Source organism: Crotalus tigris, unplaced genomic scaffold, assembly GCF_016545835.1.
Source record: "Crotalus tigris isolate CLP2741 ecotype Arizona unplaced genomic scaffold, ASM1654583v1 scf7180000024338.4412243, whole genome shotgun sequence".
Lineage (NCBI taxonomy): Eukaryota > Metazoa > Chordata > Lepidosauria > Squamata > Viperidae > Crotalus > Crotalus tigris.
This window is the reverse complement of record NW_024100508.1, coordinates 454,754-477,727: the sequence shown is the minus strand read 5'-3', so window position 1 is coordinate 477,727 and position 22,974 is coordinate 454,754. Positions and strand designations below refer to the sequence as shown.

General features: G+C 38.8%; 1 protein-coding gene across 1 annotated transcript in view; it reads right to left on the bottom strand.

Annotated features, from left to right (window-relative positions):
* Positions 1–3,683: 3,683 nt before the first annotated feature.
* SGCZ (sarcoglycan zeta) overlaps positions 3,684–22,974 on the bottom strand; it is a 241,138-nt gene continuing 221,847 nt past the window's right edge. Inside the window, exons 6-7 of the mRNA XM_039325793.1 lie at positions 10,197–10,320; positions 3,684–4,133 (exon numbers count right to left, since the gene is read on the bottom strand). Coding sequence (XP_039181727.1) covers positions 3,936–4,133; positions 10,197–10,320 — 322 coding nt within the window. The 3' untranslated portion in view covers positions 3,684–3,935. The remainder of the gene's footprint in view (positions 4,134–10,196; positions 10,321–22,974) is intronic.

The window sequence follows — 22,974 nt, the reverse complement described above, 5'->3', positions numbered from 1 at the left end:
TTATTGATCATTGCACAGTCAGCCAGATGTTCAGACTGGATTTGGCATTTTGTCTACCTATCGAGTCCTTACCCAGGACCTGGGATAGGCAGATGGGGATGTTTGATTGTATTACAGATATCGTCGCAGGATGGAAGCAGTTCCTAATAAGGCTGCCTTTTGCAATTGACTAATAGCGAATTTGTCAATGCCAATTGTGTTCAAGTGGTGCTCCATATTATTATTATTATTATTATTATTATTATTATTATTATTATTATTTCCTATGAGAAGAGGCTGTATATGGCCCATGTTGACAATACATGCTGAAAAAATGGCAGTCTAATGACTTGACATTGCTGGAAGATGCACTTGTTAGGGCATACATTAAATCTACTCTTGTTAAAATGAAATCTTTTATAAATCACAGTGGAGACAGATTTAATAAAAATATTGTTATATTAAAAATATTCAGAAGTTGTGAGAAATTCAGGTTTCATAAGTGAAAATTTTCAGAAGGGCACAAATTGCTAGATTTATAAGGGTTCTATGTAAGTGGAATATAGTGGTGGAATAGCTATACCAATGTTTGAAGATGTGCGGACTTCAACTCCCAAAATTCTGGCTTGTTGACTGAAGAATTCTGGACGTTGAAATTCATACAACTTTAGATTCATGATTGAGAGATGTTGAGATATAAAAACCAAATCAAGAAAGTTGGGGATCAGCTATAGAACTGATAGCTTGGCTCTGTGTCTCTGTGGTTAAGCTGTATAGGTCTCTTAAATAATGTGGTTCTGATTTTAAGCTCTTCTGTTTCTGAGCACAGGAGAAAAAGAAGAGGGACTTTTCCGCTTTTCAGCTTAGTTTTGATTGCCTGAAGAAAAAAAGAGGAAAGGAGGGGGGATTTACAGTATTTTATACCCATGTTTATTATTTTTGGGTTGTCCATTTGGCAGTTTAAAATCAATGATACGAGCAAAATAGAATCCATGTAAGACATTTCATTTACTTAGAAAATTTTCACAGTTTAGCTGAAATAACTGAGCACCCATTTTAAATGATTATAAAATTAAGGCTATATGTATATAATGGGTATAAGGATGAGCTTTTATTTCCCAGGAATCAAATATTTTTACTGTTATTCTGCTGCACATTTTGGAAGAGCTTGACAACATTCTCACAAAATGGCTTTTTTCGAGGCTTATGGATGCAAGCACTAAATGGTAACTACATATCATTTTTTAATGCAGTAGAATATGTAGTAGAATATGATGAGCCGAGGTGGCGTAGCAGTTAGAGTGCAGTACTGCAGGCCACTTTAGCTGACTGTGTTCAGCAGGTCAGCGGTTCAAATCTTACCGGCTCAAGGTTGACTCAGCCTTCCATCCTTCCGGGGTAGGTAAAATGAGGACCCAGATTGTTGGGGGCAATGTAAATATATATATATACATTGCTTACTGGTGTACACCACTTAGAGAGTGCTTGCACTTAAAGCAGTATATAAGTCTCATAAATAAATAAATAAATAAAATAAATGTACTTAGTTTTAAACAGGATGGCTCATTCTTAATGTGATAGAAAATCATGGTTTCTCATTATGTGAAAGAGAGGCATTTAATATTTGTTCCTCACATCCCCTGCCAATAATGTATCACATGCTGTAGCTTGTTCAAACTATGGTAAGAATAAATTTGGATCAACAATAGTTTTAAATTCTGGTTTGTTCTTAAAGTATAAATAAAACAAAGGAGTTCCCTATTCAATTAGCTTAAAATGAGAAGAGCACTGTCACAACTCATTCGTACAATCGTAGACTAGTGTACCTTGTACATGTGAGAAGTACTTGTTATTTTCAAATAGCTTTATTGAAACAGTGATCCTTCCTTCCTTCCTTCCTTCCTTCCTTCCTTCCTTCCTTCCTTCCTTCCTTCCTTCCTTCCTTCCTTCCTTCCTTCCTTTCTTTCTTTCTTTCTTTCTTTCTTTCTTTCTCCATTTGAATCAATAGCAAAAAACAGACTAGGAACACTCTTCTATTCCTTATGTGGTAATATATATGCTTATTATATTTTATTCCCCTGTAGTTGTATCTCCAACTGCGTCTCATAGAAACCGCTTTTGGGGTTCAGCTTCTATAAAACCTTTTAACTGGTTTTGTAAATTCCAATGTGTATATTCTGTAAATATATACTTGAAGGGCTATACATAATATCAATCTGTTTATTACTTTTTTCTTTTAATGTTTAGGGTTTGTAGGGAAGTTCAAAGAAGGAAAGACTTCCTCTCTACCACCAATGTTTCTCAGAGAGGTTTGGTGATCACTAATGAGTAATGTGAAATATATTATGAGAGCTGCTGGTGGAGGGAAATGACCTAAAATCAGCTAATGAATTTGGGGCTATTTTTCTGCACCCATCTTTCCATAGTTTCCTACATTACACCTGGACAATTTCCTGGGAATCTTTAGAAAGATTTTTGGGATATTTAGGGATGAAGGAAGGGAAGAAGTAAACAAATTTAAAACTGTGAACCACCCTATCTTAGCCTTTACATTACACCTTAAGTTATCTTAGCCACCTTAAATTATCTTAGCCATTACAAATAGCATGATCACAGCTAAAAATGAAAACATTAACATTCCAACCGTTTATCATTGCAGTTGTTCTATATAATAATTCCCAAACTTGTAATCTAATGGCTTTGTTAATATGATATTACTGTAGTCCAATCCGTTACTTCCTTAGGAACTCTGGATTACTCTTTTGTTTGTTTCAATCAAAGGAATATTTATGCATGCATAGATTTACCTTCTTTGCTGTAATGAAATAGAAATGAGGAAAATCTCATTTAAAACCAGAACATGGCTCTTGTTCCCATTATAAGTCACTATATTTTGGGCAAAATATCTAAGACTTATTCTTTGTAGAAACACCCTCCGTGATCTCATCTTTTCTCCATCTCTAGACATTTGTATATATTAGAGTTTGCTTGTTTGTTGAGAAGTAAAATGTATTAATCATATGTGTATCTTGCTCTGTGGGCCACCAGGTCAACAGGCTCTCTTTTCTTTAATAGTGTGGCTGCGTTAGATTCATTCAAATGACTGATAGTGTGGCTGCGTTAGATTCATTCAAATGACTGAGAGGAATACTGTTGTTAAATGTTACTTCACATGCACAAACAAATCATTCAAAATCAGCACAGAAATAAAAAGGTCTGAATAGGTAACAATTCTGATGACTTGTAAAGTGTGTATGTAACTCACAAAACCTGTATGAAAGAGACAAATAATAACAATGCCCTAAAGGGGAGGAAAAAAAAAGATTTTCACATAAGGGAGGGATTCTGTCTCTTGCTGTTTAAAATGTGTAACTGAATTTTACTTGTTTAGTAAAGCAAGTGTTACACAATGCTTTGAAGTCTTAAAATTCTGGGATAAAAGTTTACATCCAAAAGTGAGGGGTGTATGAAAATTGTGCTTTCAGACAGTAGAGTTATTTGTCATACCAATTCATCTCAACTTTAGATTCTGGGCCAATTTCTATAGTATTATATCTATCTCTATATAGTTATGTATATAGGTGCAGTTTCTCATATACAGTTCCTGCTCAAAAAAATTCTAAAACAATGTGCTTCACTTCATATATAGCCAAGGCACCTGTGTATTTCTCCCTTTTGGACAAAAAGTGATATGAAGATCCAGATTCCCTGGTGAAGACAGCCATTTTATTAGGCCTTCTCTCTTCTATCTTGGAGCTCCATAAGCCAGAAGAGAAGACTCTATTTGGCTCCTTGCTTGGGCTGGAAGAGATCCAGGAGGCTGCGTGGAGCTTCATGATCAAACGAGGGAAATCAAGCAGAACCGTGAAGCAGAGGGACATTAACAAAAAGGCTATTCTGGTGTGAGGAGGAGGAGGAAGAGGAGAAAGAGGAAGAAAAGAAGGATTCTGGTGTCTTCAGCTCCACAAGCAGATGTTGCCACTGGACTGACACGTGGAACCTGCTCCTGCAGGGGAAAGGTAGAGTTTGCCATTGGGACAAACACAGATTTCATAGATAGTCTGTCTTGTTGCCGATGAACTTGGTGAGGAAGATGAGGGAAAAGACCCCAGCGGTAGATTCCCTAGTCGAATTGAGTCTGCATTTAAAAATATCTAGGGGGAAAAAAAAGAAAGGAAGAAAATGAATTACTTTTACTGCAGGACTTGATTGGTTTATTGGATTCTCTAAAATAGACCTCCAAAATAAAAAAGATGCCCTTCTCTGTATTTCAGAATGAAATTCAGTTGTTACAAAATGGCAGAATCAGGCTCTTTCCTGGTTAACTGGACTTCATGGCAACCCAGTAGCTGTCCTTATGTTTGATACTTTTGTGTTTTGGGATTCGAGGCATTGAAACACAACACATAGTAGAACAAACTTCTTTTATTGCTCCTTAACTCCACTCTGATCAATCTGCAAACAGGCACGCAGGCCTTTTATAGTTTTCCAACCCCCCAGGCAGTCCAGCCAATAGGAATCCTTCTTTCTTCGCCCCTTGCGCATGTGCAGAAGTTTGGCACCAGCCAGTCTGGTCCCGGGCAGCTTTTAGAATGCCCGGGACCACTTGCAACATTTCTGGGCCTTCTGAGTTGCCTCATCAGGCCCAGGACACAACACCCCTCCCCCCTAGATGGAACACACAAAATTCCAATTATGCACAATAATAATAATAATAAAATAATAATATTCCTGCTCACACGCAGGCAAAATATTCTTATAAAATAACAGGGTTAACTAAACGACCCACCCCTGAATGTAGACTTCATGTGTCTATCTTTTTACCCAGCCTAGGTCCCATTTCCATGTCCTAGAACCGCAAGGTCTCTTTGTGCTTACAGGAACCTCACATATTCACCTAGGTGGTTAGGAGGGGCCTTAGCCCGTTGTGACCTACGCAAGGCCAGGGAGGATACCTGGCCTGTTAGCTTACCTGCCTGGCTAGGCAGACTAGGACTTGTACTTAAGAGTGCCTGGCCTACCGGCCCATCTGGTGAGCTCGCTAAACCAGGACTTTTATGCACATAATTTGCAGGTGACCCCTGTTGAGGCATGCTGGCAGAGTTGTCTGGGCTCTCTCCAGGTTCCCTTAGAGAAGAGGAAATTCCCCAACCCGCTGGAGGAGCTGAGGACTCCCCAACTACCCTGGATGGCTCCTGGGGACTTAGTCTCTCGAGCCCACAACCAGGCTCGGATGTGACCTGCGTTGCAGGTGTGCCCCAATAATTCCAGTCCTCCATGTAAGTGGCCAAGGTGCCCGAGTCAGGAGCCGCCTCTATGGCAAAGAGAATTCCTGTCTGGAGCTCTTGCAGATACGCATGACTCCCTTTTCAGCGCAATAGCTGAACTGTGAGGACGTCCTTGCTCCTCCCCTGGGGAATCCCTAGTGGCTTGCGGTAATTCCCAGGAACAGTGAGGCTGGTTCTCAGGATGTTGGGCCCTGGGCCCAAGTTCCTGGGCCCCCTCCCCTCCGAGAGCAGAGGCAGGGGCGGAATCAACAGGAGGCAACCGCCAGCGCAGTTGGTCAATATGACGTGAAAGAACGCGGCCGTCTCCAAAGGTCACTTCATATGATAGCGGTCCTGAGATCTTACAGATGACAGCAGGAACCCAGAGATGTCCAGGACTATAGTTCCTTCCCCAGACCGGATCACCCAACTGAAGTCTCTGAAGAGCCCATGGCTGGGACACCTGTGAAGCCACTCGTGATGAGGCGCTGACCCCAGCAAAGTTCAGCAGGGCTCTTCCCAGTGGCAGTGCATGGTGTGGTGCTAACCTGTGATGCCAGCTGCTGTGCGTTAATCTTTTGAGCGTGTCTTTGGTGGTGCGCACCATTCTTTCAGCTTGCCCGTTGGTGGAAGGGTGGAAGGGAGCTAACATTGCATGCCTTATCAAGTTGGCCTGAAGGAAAGCCTGGAACTCACAAGATGTAAATTGAGGACCATTGTCAGAAACGAGAACATCAGGAAGGCCATGGGTTGCGAAGATTCCTCTTAGCACCTGGATGGTCCTAGCAGTAGTAGTGGAGGAGACAGGTACAACCTCTAGCCACTTGGAGTGGCTATCCACAAGGATAAGGAAGAATTGCCCCTGAAAGGGTCCAGCATAATCTAAATGTACCCTTGACCAAGGGGTTTGTGTCTCCTCCCACCTGTGTACAGGGGCCTGAGGCATCTCAGGCCGTGATTGTTGGCACACCTGGCACCCGTGCACTTGGGCCTTGATAGCTTTATCAAGCCCAGGCCACCAGAGATGGCTGCGTGCAAGCGCTTTCATGCATACAATGCCCGGATGTCCCTCATGTAGAGAGATCAAGACTCTAGACCTCAGGGAGGCTGGGATAACTACTCTACTCCCCCATTAAAAGTAGATAGTTCATGCCTCCTTTGCCAGAAGCTTTGAAAGGTAGCATCTGGACACGTGTCAGGCCAACCTGACAACACTCCTGTCAGCACGCGTGTAAGCGTGTGATCAGTGGCAGTTTCTGCAGCCATGTCCCTAGCTTTGAGGGGAGATTCAGATAGTTGCTGAATAGAAAGAATATTAATAGCAGGGGTAGGATCTGCCTCCATGTGAGTGAGAGGTAGCCTACTGAGGCCATCTGCATGGCCCATCTCTTTGCCAGATTTGTAAATGAGCATATAGTCATATGCTGACAGGAAAATGGACCACCTCAGCATATGTGGGGAAATGATGTGAGTGGTTTGTTTGGTCATTGTAAACCACTCCAGCAGAGGCTTGTGGTCTGTATAGACCGTGAAGTGACAGCCATATAAGAAATCATGGAATTTCTTTATGCCAGCCACTATTGCCAAGGCTTGTCTGTCAATCTGAGCATAATTCTACTCTGCAGATGACAGAGTCCTTGAGTAATAAGCCACAGGAGTTTGTGTTCCATCAGCCTTTAGGTGACTGAGTACTGCACCCACCCCATAAGGGGATGTATCACAAGTGATGCATACAGGCAGTTGCTCATTAAAATGGGCTAATACCACATTTAATGTGAGCAAGGCCTTGACCTCCTTAAAACTCTTGTCATGGACTTTAGTCCACTGCCATGGAGCTTGCTTATCTAAGAGCTGGTGTAACAGCTCAGCCATTGCAGCCTTATGGGGAAGGAAAGCATGATAGAAATTTTAATTAAGCCTATATTCAGCTCTGGGAAGGTCGGGGGAGGGAATGGGAGGGTTGGGGAGGTTGGGGGAAAGATTGTTTTGTTTTTGTTTTTGTAAAATTTTAAAAATTTAATAAAAATTATCTTTGGAAAAAAAAAGTTTGGGATGGAAGTGATCCCTCAGCATGTTTTTTAGGTCTGTGTAGGTGACAGACTCCAGAGGTACAGGGGCTACCAGGTTCTCGGCTACATCGAAAGTGTCCTGACTGCAGACGCACAGCAGGGTGGCTGCTTTCAAACTGTCTTCCTGAACCTGGTTAACCCTTAGGTAATTTTCCACCCAGGCTACATAGGAGTTCCAGCGCTCCAGGTGAGAGATGTTGAACTTGGACAGATGTCCTATCTTTGACATCTTCTGCTTCTAATGCCTTGCTGCAAGCCTTTGTTGAGGGGAAGGGCCCGTTTGCCAAGCTCACCTCCAGCGATGCTGTACTGGCAGGTGAGTGCAGAGCTGGATGCCGGTTCCCAGGCTTCAGGCTCTTCAGATGAGGCTTATCCTCTTCTTACTGCCTTTTTCCTTGCAGCAATCCCACCTTTGTCGCCACTTTTGTGTTTTGGGATTCGAGGCATTGAAACACAACACATAGTAGAACAAACTTCTTTTATTGCTCCTTAACTCCACTCTGATCAATCTGCAAACAGGCATGCAGGCCTTTTATAGTTTTCCAACCCCCAGGCAGTCCAGCCAATAGGAATCCTTTCTTCGCACCTTGCGCATGCACAGAAGTTCGGCGCCAACCAGTCTGGCCCCGGGCAGTTTTTAGAATGCCCAAGACCACTTGCAACGTTTCTGGGCCTTCTGAGTTGCCTCATCAGGCCCAGGACACAACAGATACCATGCAAGGTTTTCATCTGGTGTTTAAATGTTGAAATAGAGCAGAAGGCTGAAGTAGTGCATAAGGACATAAGAGTTTGAGCTCTGAAAAATGAAAAGCATCCACACTATATTCTTTGGTGATACTGATTTAACCGTAGCCATTCGTCAGTTCCACTTAGGGAAGAGATTATGCATATTCCTCTTACTAATGTAGCAATTATATTCCTACATTAGTGTCCATCAGCATAATGAAGTTTGAAAAGTGCACTGTAAGTGAGAAAGCAAAATTTAATTCCCACAACTTTGCAACTGGTTCCCTTTCTTCTTGTTCATTTAATAATCTCCCAGTTTTTGATATCAGCTAGGAAAAGAACATTTAGGAAAGGATTGCAATTTATGAGCTACTGATATGGACTTAGATTGTTGGACAATGAAACTTGCAAAGGTGAATTTCCATCCATTAGCTGAACCTTTGGTAGGTAGTTAGGAAGAGATTAATTGAGTAATTAATGATGGAGAGGAGATAAAAACATACCCAACAGCCCTAATACCTGCCCCATCTTCCCTTAAAACTATCAGCATTGTGGTGAAAGCTAGGAAAGTTATACTGAATAGCTAATGATGATTATACTGGTAATAATGTGTAAGTCAACTTCTGTTTGATTCTTATGATTGTGCTGAATTAATATTATAGAGGAATTAAAATGTGAAAATAGACAAAAACTTTATGGGAGAACCAACAAAGATTGTATAAGGAGCATGAGGCTTAGAATATGAAATAGGAATAGATGATGATTATCTTGATAATTGAAGAATTATAATTTATATAATATTTGCCAGTATGTTTACAACATTTTTGTCTTGATATGTAACAGCAGCCAAAATGCTTCAGAAACCCATTTACTCTTAAAGGATTTAACATATTATTTACAAAATGATTATAGAAACAGCTGCTAGATCATACTAATTAAATGTTCAAGAACACAGAGATATGTGGAGTAAGGATTTGGAGTGGTTTTTTTTCTATATTTATATCTAATATATCTAATATATCTCTTCCATTCATCTTAAGCCATGAAAATAAATTGGATAACTATGGGCCAGATCCTTTTTCTCACTACTTCACAGTGTTGCAATGAGTTTATGGAGGAAAAACACAATATAAAATGCTCAAGGAATTTAATACATAACCTCTGGACACAACCTTGTGGTTATAGTACAGTTGGTGCAAGTCCAGAAGACGTTAAAATATTGGATTTTGTTGGAACCATTGCAACAAAGCGGCCTTCATGAGAGGATGGCAATGAAGCAAAACTGCAGATGCCATTTTTTTTTTCATTTTATTCACTGAAGAGAAAAGGAAGCCATTTCCTTGAAAAGGAACATCGCTGCCTGAGCAGGAGTTTAAGTTGCATGCCACAGTGCTGAAGTGCAGCTGGATTTCAGAATGTCAGTAGGAGAAATATGAAGAGCAGTTGTTTAGAACCCAAAGATGCATTAGGAGAAAAGATCCTTCAGCTGAAACTGTGGGAAAAGTTATGTTTGTCAGTGTACGAGTGTGCTCTGTGCACGGTGGCCAAATAACAGAGGAAAGGAAGAGGTAAAGGCCTTGGCAGCCAGAAAGGATTCTGGAGTCTGAGTGGGGTAAGGTGAAATCAGAATGGAACAGAAAGGATCATTTCAAAATAAGCCATAGAGGATGTCAAATAGTGTGCACTTCAACCACATCATTTTACAGAGGTTCCAGTAAACTAAGGCATTTCCCAAAAAGGAATGTGGAGCAATCATGCCTGCCTTTTAATTCCAGTAATGCATTAAGTTCTTAATAAAACTCCCTCCAGTGTCCATCTGGTATTCATCTGGACCCATGGAACAGAACATCTTAAAGGGATAGTCTTTCTTCTGGAGACAATAAACAGTAACAAATATTTGGAGCAAGAATTGATGTGGCCATCAATCTAATGTCCTCTAGAATCAAATCAAACATCAGCTACTCTAGGTTGAAGATGCTATCAAGCACACAGGTTTTTTATACACATATACTTAAATGAGATGGACTTTATTGCAAGAAAGAGAGAAATAAAATTAATTTAAGGCTCCAGTTCTAAGCAACATATAATGGACTAGTGTTGAAGTAAACATGCATAGGATTTCACTAGACGAATATGGTTCTCTAATAAAACTTACCTCCCCTTCTGTGGATTGCAAATGTAGCTCTTTTCTACAAGTGGCTTTCAAGTCCCCTGCGGCTGCACTCACTTGTATTCCCTTTGGAGCTTCCATTATCAAAGATCTTGTAGGTGATTCAAGCCTAGAAAATGGGGGTGGGGTGGGTGGTAGGGATGTAAATGAGGAAAGCCAGGGAATTTATTAAAAAAAAAACAATGATCACATGTCCTATGTATTGCCCATCAGCTAGCTATTTTTTCTACTACGCCAGTGTTTCCCAAACTTGACAATTTTAAGGCATGTGGATTTCAACTCCCAGAATTCCACAGCCAGCAACGCTGGCTGTGGAATTCTGGGAGTTGAAGTCCACATGCCTTAAAATTGTCAAGTTTGGGAAACACTGTACTACACAATAGAAATAAAATATCCATTGTGTTCTGGAAAATACCAACAACATTCCTAAATGCATTGAAAGTTCTTTTGAATATCATTTGTAGAATACAATATTTTTTTAAAAATATGGTCTATTTTATTTCGTCAGTTATTTTGAATGATCTATCAGGATACAATATTTAACTATGACTAATAATTTTATATAAAAGTTATATAAATAAAAGATAGATAGATAGATATAGAGATAGATATATAGATATATATGTTGAATGTGTTTTACCATCATGTGTAGGTGACACCTGCTGTTTGTGCATTAACAGCTGATATATATATATATATATATATATATATATATATATATATATATATGTAGGTCTTTGGTTGTTCGGGTTTTCTCCCGTGTAAAATTGGAAGTGTCTTGGCGACGTTTCGACGAAGTCCCATTTGTCATCTTCAGGCTGGTTTTTTCAGCTTCGTGCTTCGAGGAGCAATGTGTGGTCTTAGCTGTTTCTTCAATGCATGCACTTATTCTTTGTGCATTCTGCACAAACAGAAAAATATCCACCATCCTTAGAAACCCCAAAGATAAAATTGAATTAGAAAATCAAGGAGTATACGAAATCCCATGCACCACTTGTCCCACCACATACATCGGACAAACCAACAGAAGAATAAGTGCACGCATTGAAGAACATAAGAACTCAGTCAAAAAAGAGGAACCAACATCTTCCCTGGTCCAACACCTTAAAGCCACAGGACATGAAATTGACTTTAAAAATACCAGAACCATTGCCAAAAGTGAACATTTTAATAACAGAATAATCAGAGAAGCCATCGAGATAGAAAAACGCCCACACAGCATGAACAAGCGAGATGATACCTCCCGCCTACCAGCCATTTGGAAACCCGCCCTTATTGACAAACGACTCCCTAACACAAAAAATGATACCAGACCCACACTCACAAAAACCACACAGGATGTCACCACCACACATCCACGCAAAAAACAAACCCAAAGCCACACCGATGACGAGGCACGACCACAAACCAGAAGCCAGACCACAGCTGCATCATTAGCCACTTTAAACCCCTCCAATCCATACATGAAGCAAACTGACACCCCCATGAAGAGGAGGCACGACCACGAACACGAAGCCAAAAAATAGCAAGGCAGCCCAAAATCTTAAACCCCTCTGCAACTCAGACTAACCTGAGCACAACCAAACAGAACGCTCCCCCAGCCAATCAGAGCACAGCCAAGCCCCTAACCATTCAGAACACACCTCCACCCAATCAGAACACAGCCAAGCTCCCACCCAATCAGTTCATACCCCCACTGGCAGTTAAAAGGAAGAAACAGCTAAGACCACACATTGCTGCTCAAAGCACGAAGCTGAAAACACCAGCCTGAAGATGACGAATGGGACTTCGTCGAAACGTCGCCAAGACACTTCCAATTTTACGCGGGAGAAAACCCAAACAACCAAAGACCTACATACAAATACACGCGAAAACCTCAGAAAACAAATATTGAACCTCTACGGGGAGGAAATCCACCATCTGACCAGGACCTATGAAAAACTTGAAGTCCAAAGAGCTTCCATTTTATGTGACCTCGCATTCCTACGCAACTACCGAGATCAAAATCTAATCCCCACATGTTTCCAACTGAAATTCCACTCCAACTCTGCAGCCACCAAACGGATCCTGAAAAGAACAAAATTGGCCCTAATCAGAAATGAACTTCACACAAAAAGATTCCTCCTAGACTGAATTAACAAATATGTCCTCACACTCCACCTCAAACTCAGCAACAAGATCCACCCCGCACTTTGGGACAAATCCAAACAACTCGCCGTCTGGAGAGCCGAAACACAGACCACCCTCAAGACAGATACACACACCAACAAACTCCGAAGACTACAAGAACACCAGAAACAAACACCTCCTCCCTCACAGCCACACATGAAACAAACAGTGCATAACATCTCAGATAGAATCCTCACCAAAGCCGAAACCAATGTCCTTTCCAAAGGATTCAACTTTGCAGTTGATCCCAAACACATCCCCACTGAAACCATTATATGTGGAGTTGAAACCAGCCTGACCAAAATCAACCCCGATGACGCTAACAGAATCAGACTCGAAATCACCAACATCCTCTGCACCAGCAAGCCACCCAAAAGCAACTTACCCAAAGAGGAACAGACAGCACTACGTAACCTAAAAGAAGACACCAGCATAAAATCCTACCAGCAGACAAGGGCAACGCCACGGTGGTTATGAACACATCTGACTACCAAACCAAATTAACCAAACTACTCCAAGATTCCACATACAAACCCCTAAATACAGATCCCACCACCTACCTGGAAAAAAACACCAGATCCAAAATAAAAGCCTCCCCCATTAGCGAAGACATCCAGCAAGGAATCATTCCCAGAGAGAAATCATCCAGATGCCCCAAACTCTATGGTCTCCCCAAGATACACAAAGAAGGAACCCCACTCAGACCTATAGTCAGCTCCATAGGCTCACCTCTACAAAACCTAGCCAAATTTCTCGCCAAACAACTACAGCCCTATGCAGAATCCATCACCTCACACGTAAAAAACTCATTCCAGTTTATAGAGATCATAAAGAAACAAAACTTACAGCCCAGCGACCTACTAGTGAGCTTCGATGTCATATCCCTCTTCACCCAAGTGCCTATCAAAGAAGCCTTGACAGCTATTCAAAACAAATATAACCCCCCCAAACACATCTTAGATCTGACCAACCACTGCCTATCCAACATATACTTCATCTATAATGGACAAAAATACAAACAAACAGAAGGAGCACCCATGGGATCACCCCTCTCACCTGTCATTGCCAACCTCTACATGGAACACTTTGAAACCTAAGCTCTAGAAAAATCGGATCACAAACCCAAACTCTGGCTCAGATACGTAGACGACACCTTCGTAATCTGGCCACATGGGAAAGAAAAACTGGACAACTTCCTCACACACCTCAACAGCCTACACCCCAAAATACAGTTCACCATGGAAACAGAAGCTAACAACCAACTTCCCTTCCTGGATGTCTTAGTCTACAAGAAATCCAATGGCTCCCTAGGACACACCATCTACCAGAAGAAAACACACACAAACCGCTATCTGCACGCTCTCTCACACCACCACCCAGCACAGATCAACTCTGTAGCCAAGACACTCATCTCCAGAACAAAACGCTTAGCTGACGAACAACACCTAAAACCCGAACTACACACTCTCACCAATGTACTGGCAGTTAAAAGGAAGAAACAGCTAAGACCACACATTGCTGCTCAAAGCACGAAGCTGAAAACACCAGCCTGAAGATGTCGAATGGGACTTCGTCGAAACGTCGCCAAGACACTTCCAATTTTACGCGGGAGAAAACCCGAACAACCAAAGACCTACATATATATATCATAGTAAAAGAGGAGCTGATGAAAGTCCTGAAATTACTTTGGGTACTATTAGAAATGTATTTGCTTCCTCCAAATGAGGTGGCGGAAATCTAGGCATTTGAAAGATCCAGCCAATAGGCATGCCAGAAAGCTCAGTACAAAATCTGTCATATAGATATTGGTCTTTAGGGTCGTCATGGGTGGTTTGAATATTGGTAGATAGGCAAGGAATATGGATTCCAAGAAATAAATAATGCAAAAATTATTAATAAGCATGTATAGCCTGATATTGCCTGATTTAAAAAAAATATTCAAATGTTTCAACATCATTTTTTTCAGGGTTCTTTATCAAAATGTGTTACAGACTTACTATTTGCACAAATGTTGCCATTCTTTTACAATAATTAATGATTGGATTTCTTTCGAATAATTTGTGTTTTGCTGTTATGCTCAGCTTTCTAATTGGTCTACTTTCTCAATAGTTGATGGGGAGTGACTATAGGAGTGGGATAAGAGATAAATGGTGTGTTGCAATGCTGCAATGCAAACTATGCTCATATTGTATTGTGGGTGATTGTGCAATGCACAAGAATAGAGTTTGTAATTTGTCATTAGCACATTTATTATATTGATACCATCATGTCTAGTTGGGGAGATGAATATTTGTAAACTTGCTTCCTTGCTTATACAATACATGGAGTACTTTAAAACAGCAAATATTAAACCAAAGCTGAAAAATATAATTAAAAAATTATGTCATTTATGGATTTCCCCTTGGTTTATTTAACTATATTCCAAGTTAGGTTTAACACAAATAACTTGTTAAAGTTATTAAACAGCTTGTCTTATATAAATATTTATCAATAAAATTTGGTAACATTTATCCTTTATTTTATGTGGTTTCTTTGATTTACGTAATGACTACGCCATCTTATTAGAGAAAGAATATGATTTAAACTGCAGGAAAAATCTATTTTTAATAGACATTATTTAAGAACCACTTACCTTTCAAAAGGAAATTTCTAGACATCCGAATTTTTATTTCACTTCTACAAACTCTACTTTTTCTTTCTTTTCCTCAGGTAAATGCTGGTATGTTATTGTATGATGAAATGGACCATATTTTTATATGCTTTTCTGATCCTCATGAAATTTAAAATAAATGTGGTTTAAAATATAATTACTTTTGTCTATATAGGTAAGGAAGACAAATTTACTTATAAAAGTAAAGGGTTTTTATTTTGAATTCAAAGTTATTAATGCTAAGTTGGAAACATTAGGCTAGATGATGGATGTCATCCAGCCACTGTTTCGGGCATTTAAAGTCCATTGTTTATAGCCAGAGTTTTAAGAAGGTGTTTGACTTTCTACTGAAATCAATGGGGACTTGAAAGCACTAAAATTTGATTGACCTATGCTTGGTATAGATCACAGATTCTAATCTTGTGGAGAAGATAATTTTAATTAAGCAATAATAACATTAGTCCTGTTATTGTTACCTCTCCTGCAACTCTGAGGTAACAAACAGTTATAAACGGTCCCAAAAGGGATCAAGTATTTAAGATCAGGTGAATAGTTGCACCTTTAAAGAGAGCTGCTGAGTTATTTGCTGTGTTGTACTGAACTTGGTTTTGGAGGCCAGATACAGAATATATCAGGGAACATGTGCAGAAGAGCAAATCACATTGTCTTAAAATCCAAGCTAATGCATATGACATATGTAGCAGATCTCCCTGAAGAATCTGGAGGTGAGCAAATGAGACTCCTACAATTTAATGGACACACCTAGGCTTTTAAAGAAGTTGAGTGAAACAGTTAAAAGAAAACTCAGAAATATTGCAGCCCAATCATATTTTCATTTGCAATTATTTCTGTACTGCAGGTCAAGCTGAAACATTAATCAAAAAATGCTCCAGTTTTGAAGACACAATTAGACTTTACTGTTGGTTGGAGAGCTATGTTGGGAGAAAATGCATTAAAGTAGTAGTACCTTGTTAAATCTGCAGGTCAGAGGCTTAGTTTAATTTGGATGTGCAGTTACAAAAACCAAAATTTGCCTTGTATAGCAGAGAGAGTATAGCAAAATCAGCCTCCTAACAGAATCCTTCTCAGAGAACTTCCCAGACTAAATCAGAGATAACAATCCATGCCGAGCACTCATGCACCTATGATTTGAATGAAGATTGTCACAGGTGTTTGTGGTTAAATATTTTAGGAAAACCTTAAAACTATTTAAAAAGGGATGCTGGGTCAAGATAAAAATATAGAGATATCCTTGAGTCAAACTCGAGCTGACTCTATAGTAGGTCAATAATGTCGAACTAATTCCCCATGGAAATCAGATTAGAGTGCATAAGAAGTTGAAGGTTCCGGTACGAGGCGACGGCGATGGCGGCTATCTTTTAGCCGTCCAGCTGGGGAAGTGTCAGAGCCGCGGAGCACAGCGCGCATCAGCTGGCCCGCGGCTCGGAATTCCCTTCCCGGGCAAAGGGAAGGGACAGAGAACGCAGGAATAGAGGTAGAACCCCTAAACCCCCTCTGGATTTATTTCTAGAGGGGGTGAAAGGAGTGTTCCCTCGGAGCTCCTGCTGATCTCCGCCTCCCAGCTGTTTTTGCTTCCTAGGAAGCAAAAGAAACCGCCGCTTCTATCTCCGTGTTTATAGTATTTTGGTGAGTAATTTTTAAACGGACGGAGCAGTTTAAAGGATTTTTGTTATATACTTTAGGTGTTTATTTTTTTTATTATTTGATTTTTACTATTTTTCCTCCTTTTCTTTGTTATATTAGTGAAAGGATTTAAGATGGCGTTTTGAAAGTGTCGGAGTTTTTTTTTCCTTTCCCTTTTGTTTTACTTTCCCTTTTTAAGGACTGGCTTTTGCTTTTGCTTTTGGTTTAGAATTTTTTCTTTTGAATTGTTTGCTCTTTTATCTTTTATTCTTTGGATTTTCTCTGGATTTTCAAGGACTATAGTTTGTCTCTTTTTAAATTCTTTTTCTTTTTCTTTCCTCCTCCCTTCTTGTGTGGAGGGGAAAGGGAAGTGAGAACTGCGCTTTTTAAAATGGCTTCAAAGAGACAGCAGCCTGCTTCAATACCTAAGGTTGTTTCTTCTCCTATAACTTCCACTGCACAATTACAACAACAATCTAAACATGTACCACCGGCTCAGCCACCACCCTCCCCCCCTCTGCCTGGACTTTCAGCACAAGAGGTCAGAGGCATAATGGGAGAGATTGTAGTTCAAATGAGAGAGGAAATGAAGCAATTTGCCTCACAGATTAAATCAGAAATTAAATCTGATCTTAAAGAAGAGATAACGGGGATAAAGACTAAATTGCAAGAAAATAATAATGATTTACGACAAGATATACTTGCAGCAGTTTCAGGCTTGGCTACTGTGGTGGTTAAGCTCGATGCAAGGCTTGAGGAAGTGGAAAACAAAGTTGATTCCTTTGATGATAAAATTCAAGATGTGGAAAGGAAGGTGGAGTCCTCACAAGAAGATATTTTGATGTTTCAGTACAGACAGATGGAGTATGCCCTGAGGATTAGAGGCCTCAAGGAAGATATGAATCAAGATTTGGTGGAGGTGGTCCTTACTGATCTGGCAGTGGCCTTGGATATGGATAAAGGAGAATTACATAGAGAAGTGGAAAAAATTTATAGACTTAACTCCTGGATTGCTAAGCAGAAGAATTTGCCTAGAGATGTGGTGATTTATTTTACAAAGAAGTCCCTGCGGAATGAGATTATACAAGCCTTTTACAACAAAAGATTTCAGATTGCTGCCCAAGATGTTATCATTCTAAAGGAAATCCCATCCAAAATTTTAAGAAGCAGGAAAGACTTCGCTTTTTTAACCAATGAGCTCAAAGCTAGATTGATGCCATTTAGATGGGAAATTCAGATGGGTATTGTTTTGAGCCATGCGGGGACACGCTACAGATTGAATACAGTTGACAAAGCTAGAGAGTTTTATACTTCGGTCCTGGGTGCAGGCTCAACTCCATCTGGTCAGAAATCTCCGAGTGGCAAGGAAGTCGAGCAGCAATCTGAGGCATTAGGTTTGGTTTCCGCTGGGATGATACAAGCTGAAAGGCAACGCCAGATGGAGGTTAAAGAGCAGAGGATGACTCGTGCAGCTTATAAGCGTAAAGAGAAGGAGCAACGTAAAAAAGAGCCTAAAGAGAATTCTTCTGGAAGTGCATCATCGCCGGTGGGAGGAGCAAGACCCAAGAGTTATGCAACACATGCAGCTCTTTCAGATCTTGATGGTGTCTTCTCCAGGCTGCGTGCCAAGGGAGATGGCAAAGTTTTTGACCTGGAATGTTAATGGATTGAATTCTCCTCAGAAACGGAAAAAAATCTTTTATTATTTGAAGCAACATACCAATGATGTTATTTGCTTACAGGAAACTCATATTTTACTTAAAGATCAGAAATATTTAGTCAATGCTCGTTTGGGATCTCATTTTATATCTTCTGCTCCTGGGAAGAAAGGGGGAGTTGTTATATATGTTAAACAAAACCTACCAGCTTGTCTGGTAGAATCAGATCCCCAGGGGAGATATGTGATGATTGAACTTGGTATATATGGTAAGAAAGTACTTATAGTGGGACTTTATGCTCCAAATCAACAACAGGAACAATTTTATAAGCAGTTACATCAAAAAATAACATTGCTTGACTATAGATCAGTGGTATTAATGGGTGATTGGAATGGTGTCTTAGATATACAAAGGGACAAGAAAGGTTCCTCTCCTTTTCTTAAACAAGCAAGGTTACCTAAAGCTTTTTTTGATATGAAGGAAGACTGGGAATTAAGGGATTATTGGCGGGAATGTAATCAAGAGGAGAGAGATTTCACTTTTTTTTCTGATAGACACCAATCTTTTTCAAGAATTGACTTTTTTTTGATTACTACGGATTTGTATAATAAAGTAAAGAATGTAAAGATTTTTCCTAGATCACTGACGGATCATAGCCCAGTTTGGATGGAGCTGACTCAAGAGAAAGAGGAAAGGAGATCCTGGAGAGTTAATGAAAATTTGTTCAGACAAGAGAAGAATGTTCAAAAGTTAAAGGAGTGTTTAAAGGACTATTTTGCTTTGAACATGTATAAGGGGACTTCAATGTCAATGGTATGGGATGCAGGTAAAGCATTTATGCGTGGTGTTTTGATAAAAATGAATAATTGTCATAAGCGGAAGCAGATGCAGAAACGTAGAGAACTTGAAGATGAAATTAAATCAAAAGAAAGGGCCTTGATTCTAAATCCTTCTGATGAAAGTATTAAAGAATCTGTAAAGTTACTAAGGTCACAATTTAATATGTTGATAGCAGATCAAGCGGCAACCAATTTATTGTTTATGAAACAAAATACATTTTGTAATGCTAATAAGCCTGGGAGATGGTTGGCTTATCAATTAAGAAAGAAACAGAGACAGAGAATAATAGAGAAAATAAATTACAAGGGTAAATTAGTTTCTCAGAAGGAATTGATTAAAAAATCTTTTTTGGATTATTATCAAAAGTTATACAAATCTACTAATGTGCAACTGCTAGATATAAATAAATATCTAGCTGAGGCAAGTTTTCCTAAACTGACTGAGGATCAGAAACATGAAATTAATGGCTTAATTACTAAGGAGGAAATTGCCTCAGCAATTCAACAATTGAAACTAGGGAAAGCACCGGGTACGGATGGGTTAACAGCTGTTTATTATAAAGCTTTAATGGAGGAGATGATCCAACCATTAAATGATCTTTTTAATGGTATCTTACAGGGTTTAGAGATTCCTCCTTCATGGCGTAGTGCTTTTATATCATTGATTCCAAAGGAGGATCAAGATCTTACTTTACCAAAAAATTATAGGCCTATATCTCTTTTAAATGTGGATTATAAGATATTTGTAAAAATCTTGGTAAATAGGCTTATGAGGGTGGCGCATCATCTTGTGCATAAAGATCAATCAGGGTTTATAACAGGAAGGTATATGAAAAATAATGTTAGACAAATTATTAATCTATTAGAATATTTAGACAAGAACAACCAAGTTCCTGCAGGGCTCATATTTTTAGATGCTGAAAAAGCATTTGATCAATTGAATTGGCATTTTATGCTAAGAGTAATGGAAGAAATGAATTTTGGCGAAAAGATATTACAAGCTCTTACGGTAATATATCAAAAACAAATGGCACAACTTATTGTTAATGGAGGTTTGTCGGAGGTTTTTACAATAGAGAAAGGTACTAGACAGGGGTGTCCTTTATCGCCATTGTTGTTTGTTTTAACACTGGAAATATTATTGATCAAAATTCGAGAGTCTCAGGAAATTAAAGGAATAGAAGTTAACAAAAAAGAATATAAGTTGAGAGCTTTTGCGGATGACTTGGTTGTTACTTTGTCGCAACCTGATTATTCTGCAGTAAACTTATTACAGTTGATTCATCATTATGGTTTGGTTTCGGGTTTCAAGATTAATGTAAATAAGACTAAAATCTTACCTAAAAATATGTCTAGTCAGGAGAAGCAGATTTTGGCTAACTTGACGGGTTTTGAGATTGTTAATAAGGTAAAATATTTGGGGGTGATGTTGTCTGTTTCTAATGTAAAATTATTTAAAAATAATTATGAAAGGTTGTGGGTCAGGGTACAGAAGGACTTGAAGAATTGGGAGAAGTTGCAATTATCCCTCATGGGAAGAATTGCAGTGATAAAAATGAATATTCTACCCAAGTTTCTTTTTTTGTTTCAAATGTTACCGATTTTGAAAAATGAGATTAATTTAAGTGAGTGGCAGAAGGGTCTTAATAAATTTATTTGGGCAGGGAAAAAGCCAAGGGTTAAGTTTAAAATTATGCAAGACTTCCGTGAGAGGGGTGGACTTAAGGTACCAAATTTGAAATTATATTACGATGCGGTGGTCTTAACACTAATCAGTGATTGGGTAAATTTGACAAATCCTGAGATACTTCATTTAGAGGGATGGGATTTACTTTATGGGTGGCATGCCTATTTAATATTTAATAAAAAAATGGACTGGGTCTTTAAATCTCATATTTTAAGAATTTCTTTACTTAGGATTTGGAGAAAATATTATAAAAGTGATTTTAAAGTTCCATTATGGGCTATACCTTGGCATGCGATAGAAGGAATAAAAAGAGGAGTAAAAATGGACATGGTGTCTTATAGTCAGTTACTTAGATGGGATGGGCAAAACTGGCAGTTAAGAATACGGGAAGATTTAGCGCAAGAAAATATTATTTATTCTTGGTTTCAATATAGGCAACTAGTAGATAAATGGAAGGTGGATTGTAAATTGGGTTTTCTTAGAGAAGATGGAAATCTTATTAAGCAAGTCAAGGATCAAAGACAAACCCATATCAAGAGAATTTATGGGGTATTAGTTGAAATGGACTCAGAAACGGAATTAATTAAAGATTGTATGATTAGATGGGCGCAGAATTTTGGTGTCCCAGTCTCATTGGACATTTGGGAAACCATTTGGGTGAGAAATGTCAAATTTACACAAGCACAGAACCTTAGGGAGAATTTTTATAAAATGTTTTATAGATGGCACCTTGATCCACAAAAAATGTCTCTTATGTACCCTGACGTGCAACCCAAATGTTGGAGATGTGGTTATAAGGATGCTTCCTATTATCATATTTGGTGGTCATGCAGAGAGATAAAAGCATTTTGGATCAAAATATGGTGGAATATCCAGAGAATTTTTAGAAGGAGGGTAAAATTTACTCCGCAATTATTTTTGTTAGGCATTGTTACAGATTGTGATACAAAGGAGGTTGTATTGATGTTAAATTTGATTACAGCCGCTAGGCTGTTAGTAGGACAATATTGGAAGAAGGAATCTTTGCCTACATTGCAGGAATGGTTTCTTAAAGTAGCTTATCTGGCGGAAATGGCAAAGATTTCGGCTTTCTTAAAGCAACAAACGCAAGAGAAGTTCCTTGCTGTTTGGGACAAATGGATAAAATTTATACAATTTAGATTGGGTATACAAAAATATCATATAGCTTTTTTATAAGTTTTATTTTTATATATATATATAGATATTTTTTATATATATATATATATAAATATAAATTTTTTAATTTAATTTTTTATTTTTATTTCTTAATTTTTAATTAAGCCTATATTCTGCTCTGGGAAGCTCAGGGGGGGGAAGGGAGGGTTTTTGTGAGGGGTGGGGGATGGGGGGTTTTTTTTTATATATATGTAATGTTTAGTTTTTTTTTTGTATATGTTGTCTTTTGTTTTGTATTGTTTTTGTCTTTTTGTAAAATTTATAAAACTTTCAATAAAAAAAAAAAGAAATAATGTAGAGTACAACTAATAGCAGGTATCAATACAAATACTAGGAAATAGATTCTAAGCCTTAAATTCTGTTATTTCTACTTCAATAAAAGAATTATTACCTACATTAAAAAAAAAAACTAATAAAAAAGAAAAAAAAAGGATAAATAAAGAGAAAAAAAATAAAAAAAATAAAATAAAAATTAAAAAAAAAAAGAAGTTGAAGGTTCAAAAACTCAGCAAATTTCAAAACTAACATTAAAAACTGCTATTCTGTTTCTTTAATGATTTAATCTGTCATTTCTAAACTAATTGGATTGGAAAGCTGCATAAAATTTTATAGGTGACATTGTATTGTTGCACAAAGGCAATTCCTGATGTCTCCTCTTGTACCAGGGTTTCAATTGTTTTGTAATTCTATACTGTTGAGTCCTCCAGTTTTAGAAGGCACTCCAATTTTATATTTGTCCTTCTTGAGTTTGAGACCCGTTTTCCGGAACCGCAGCAGGATAGCCCTCAATCTCTCAGCTAAATTTTGGGTGGAGTCTCCAGCAATTAAGACATCATCAAAATAGGGGCAAACCCCTGGTATACCCCTCAGTGTGTTTTCCATTATGCTTTGGAAAATTCCAGGAGCCACATTTACTCCA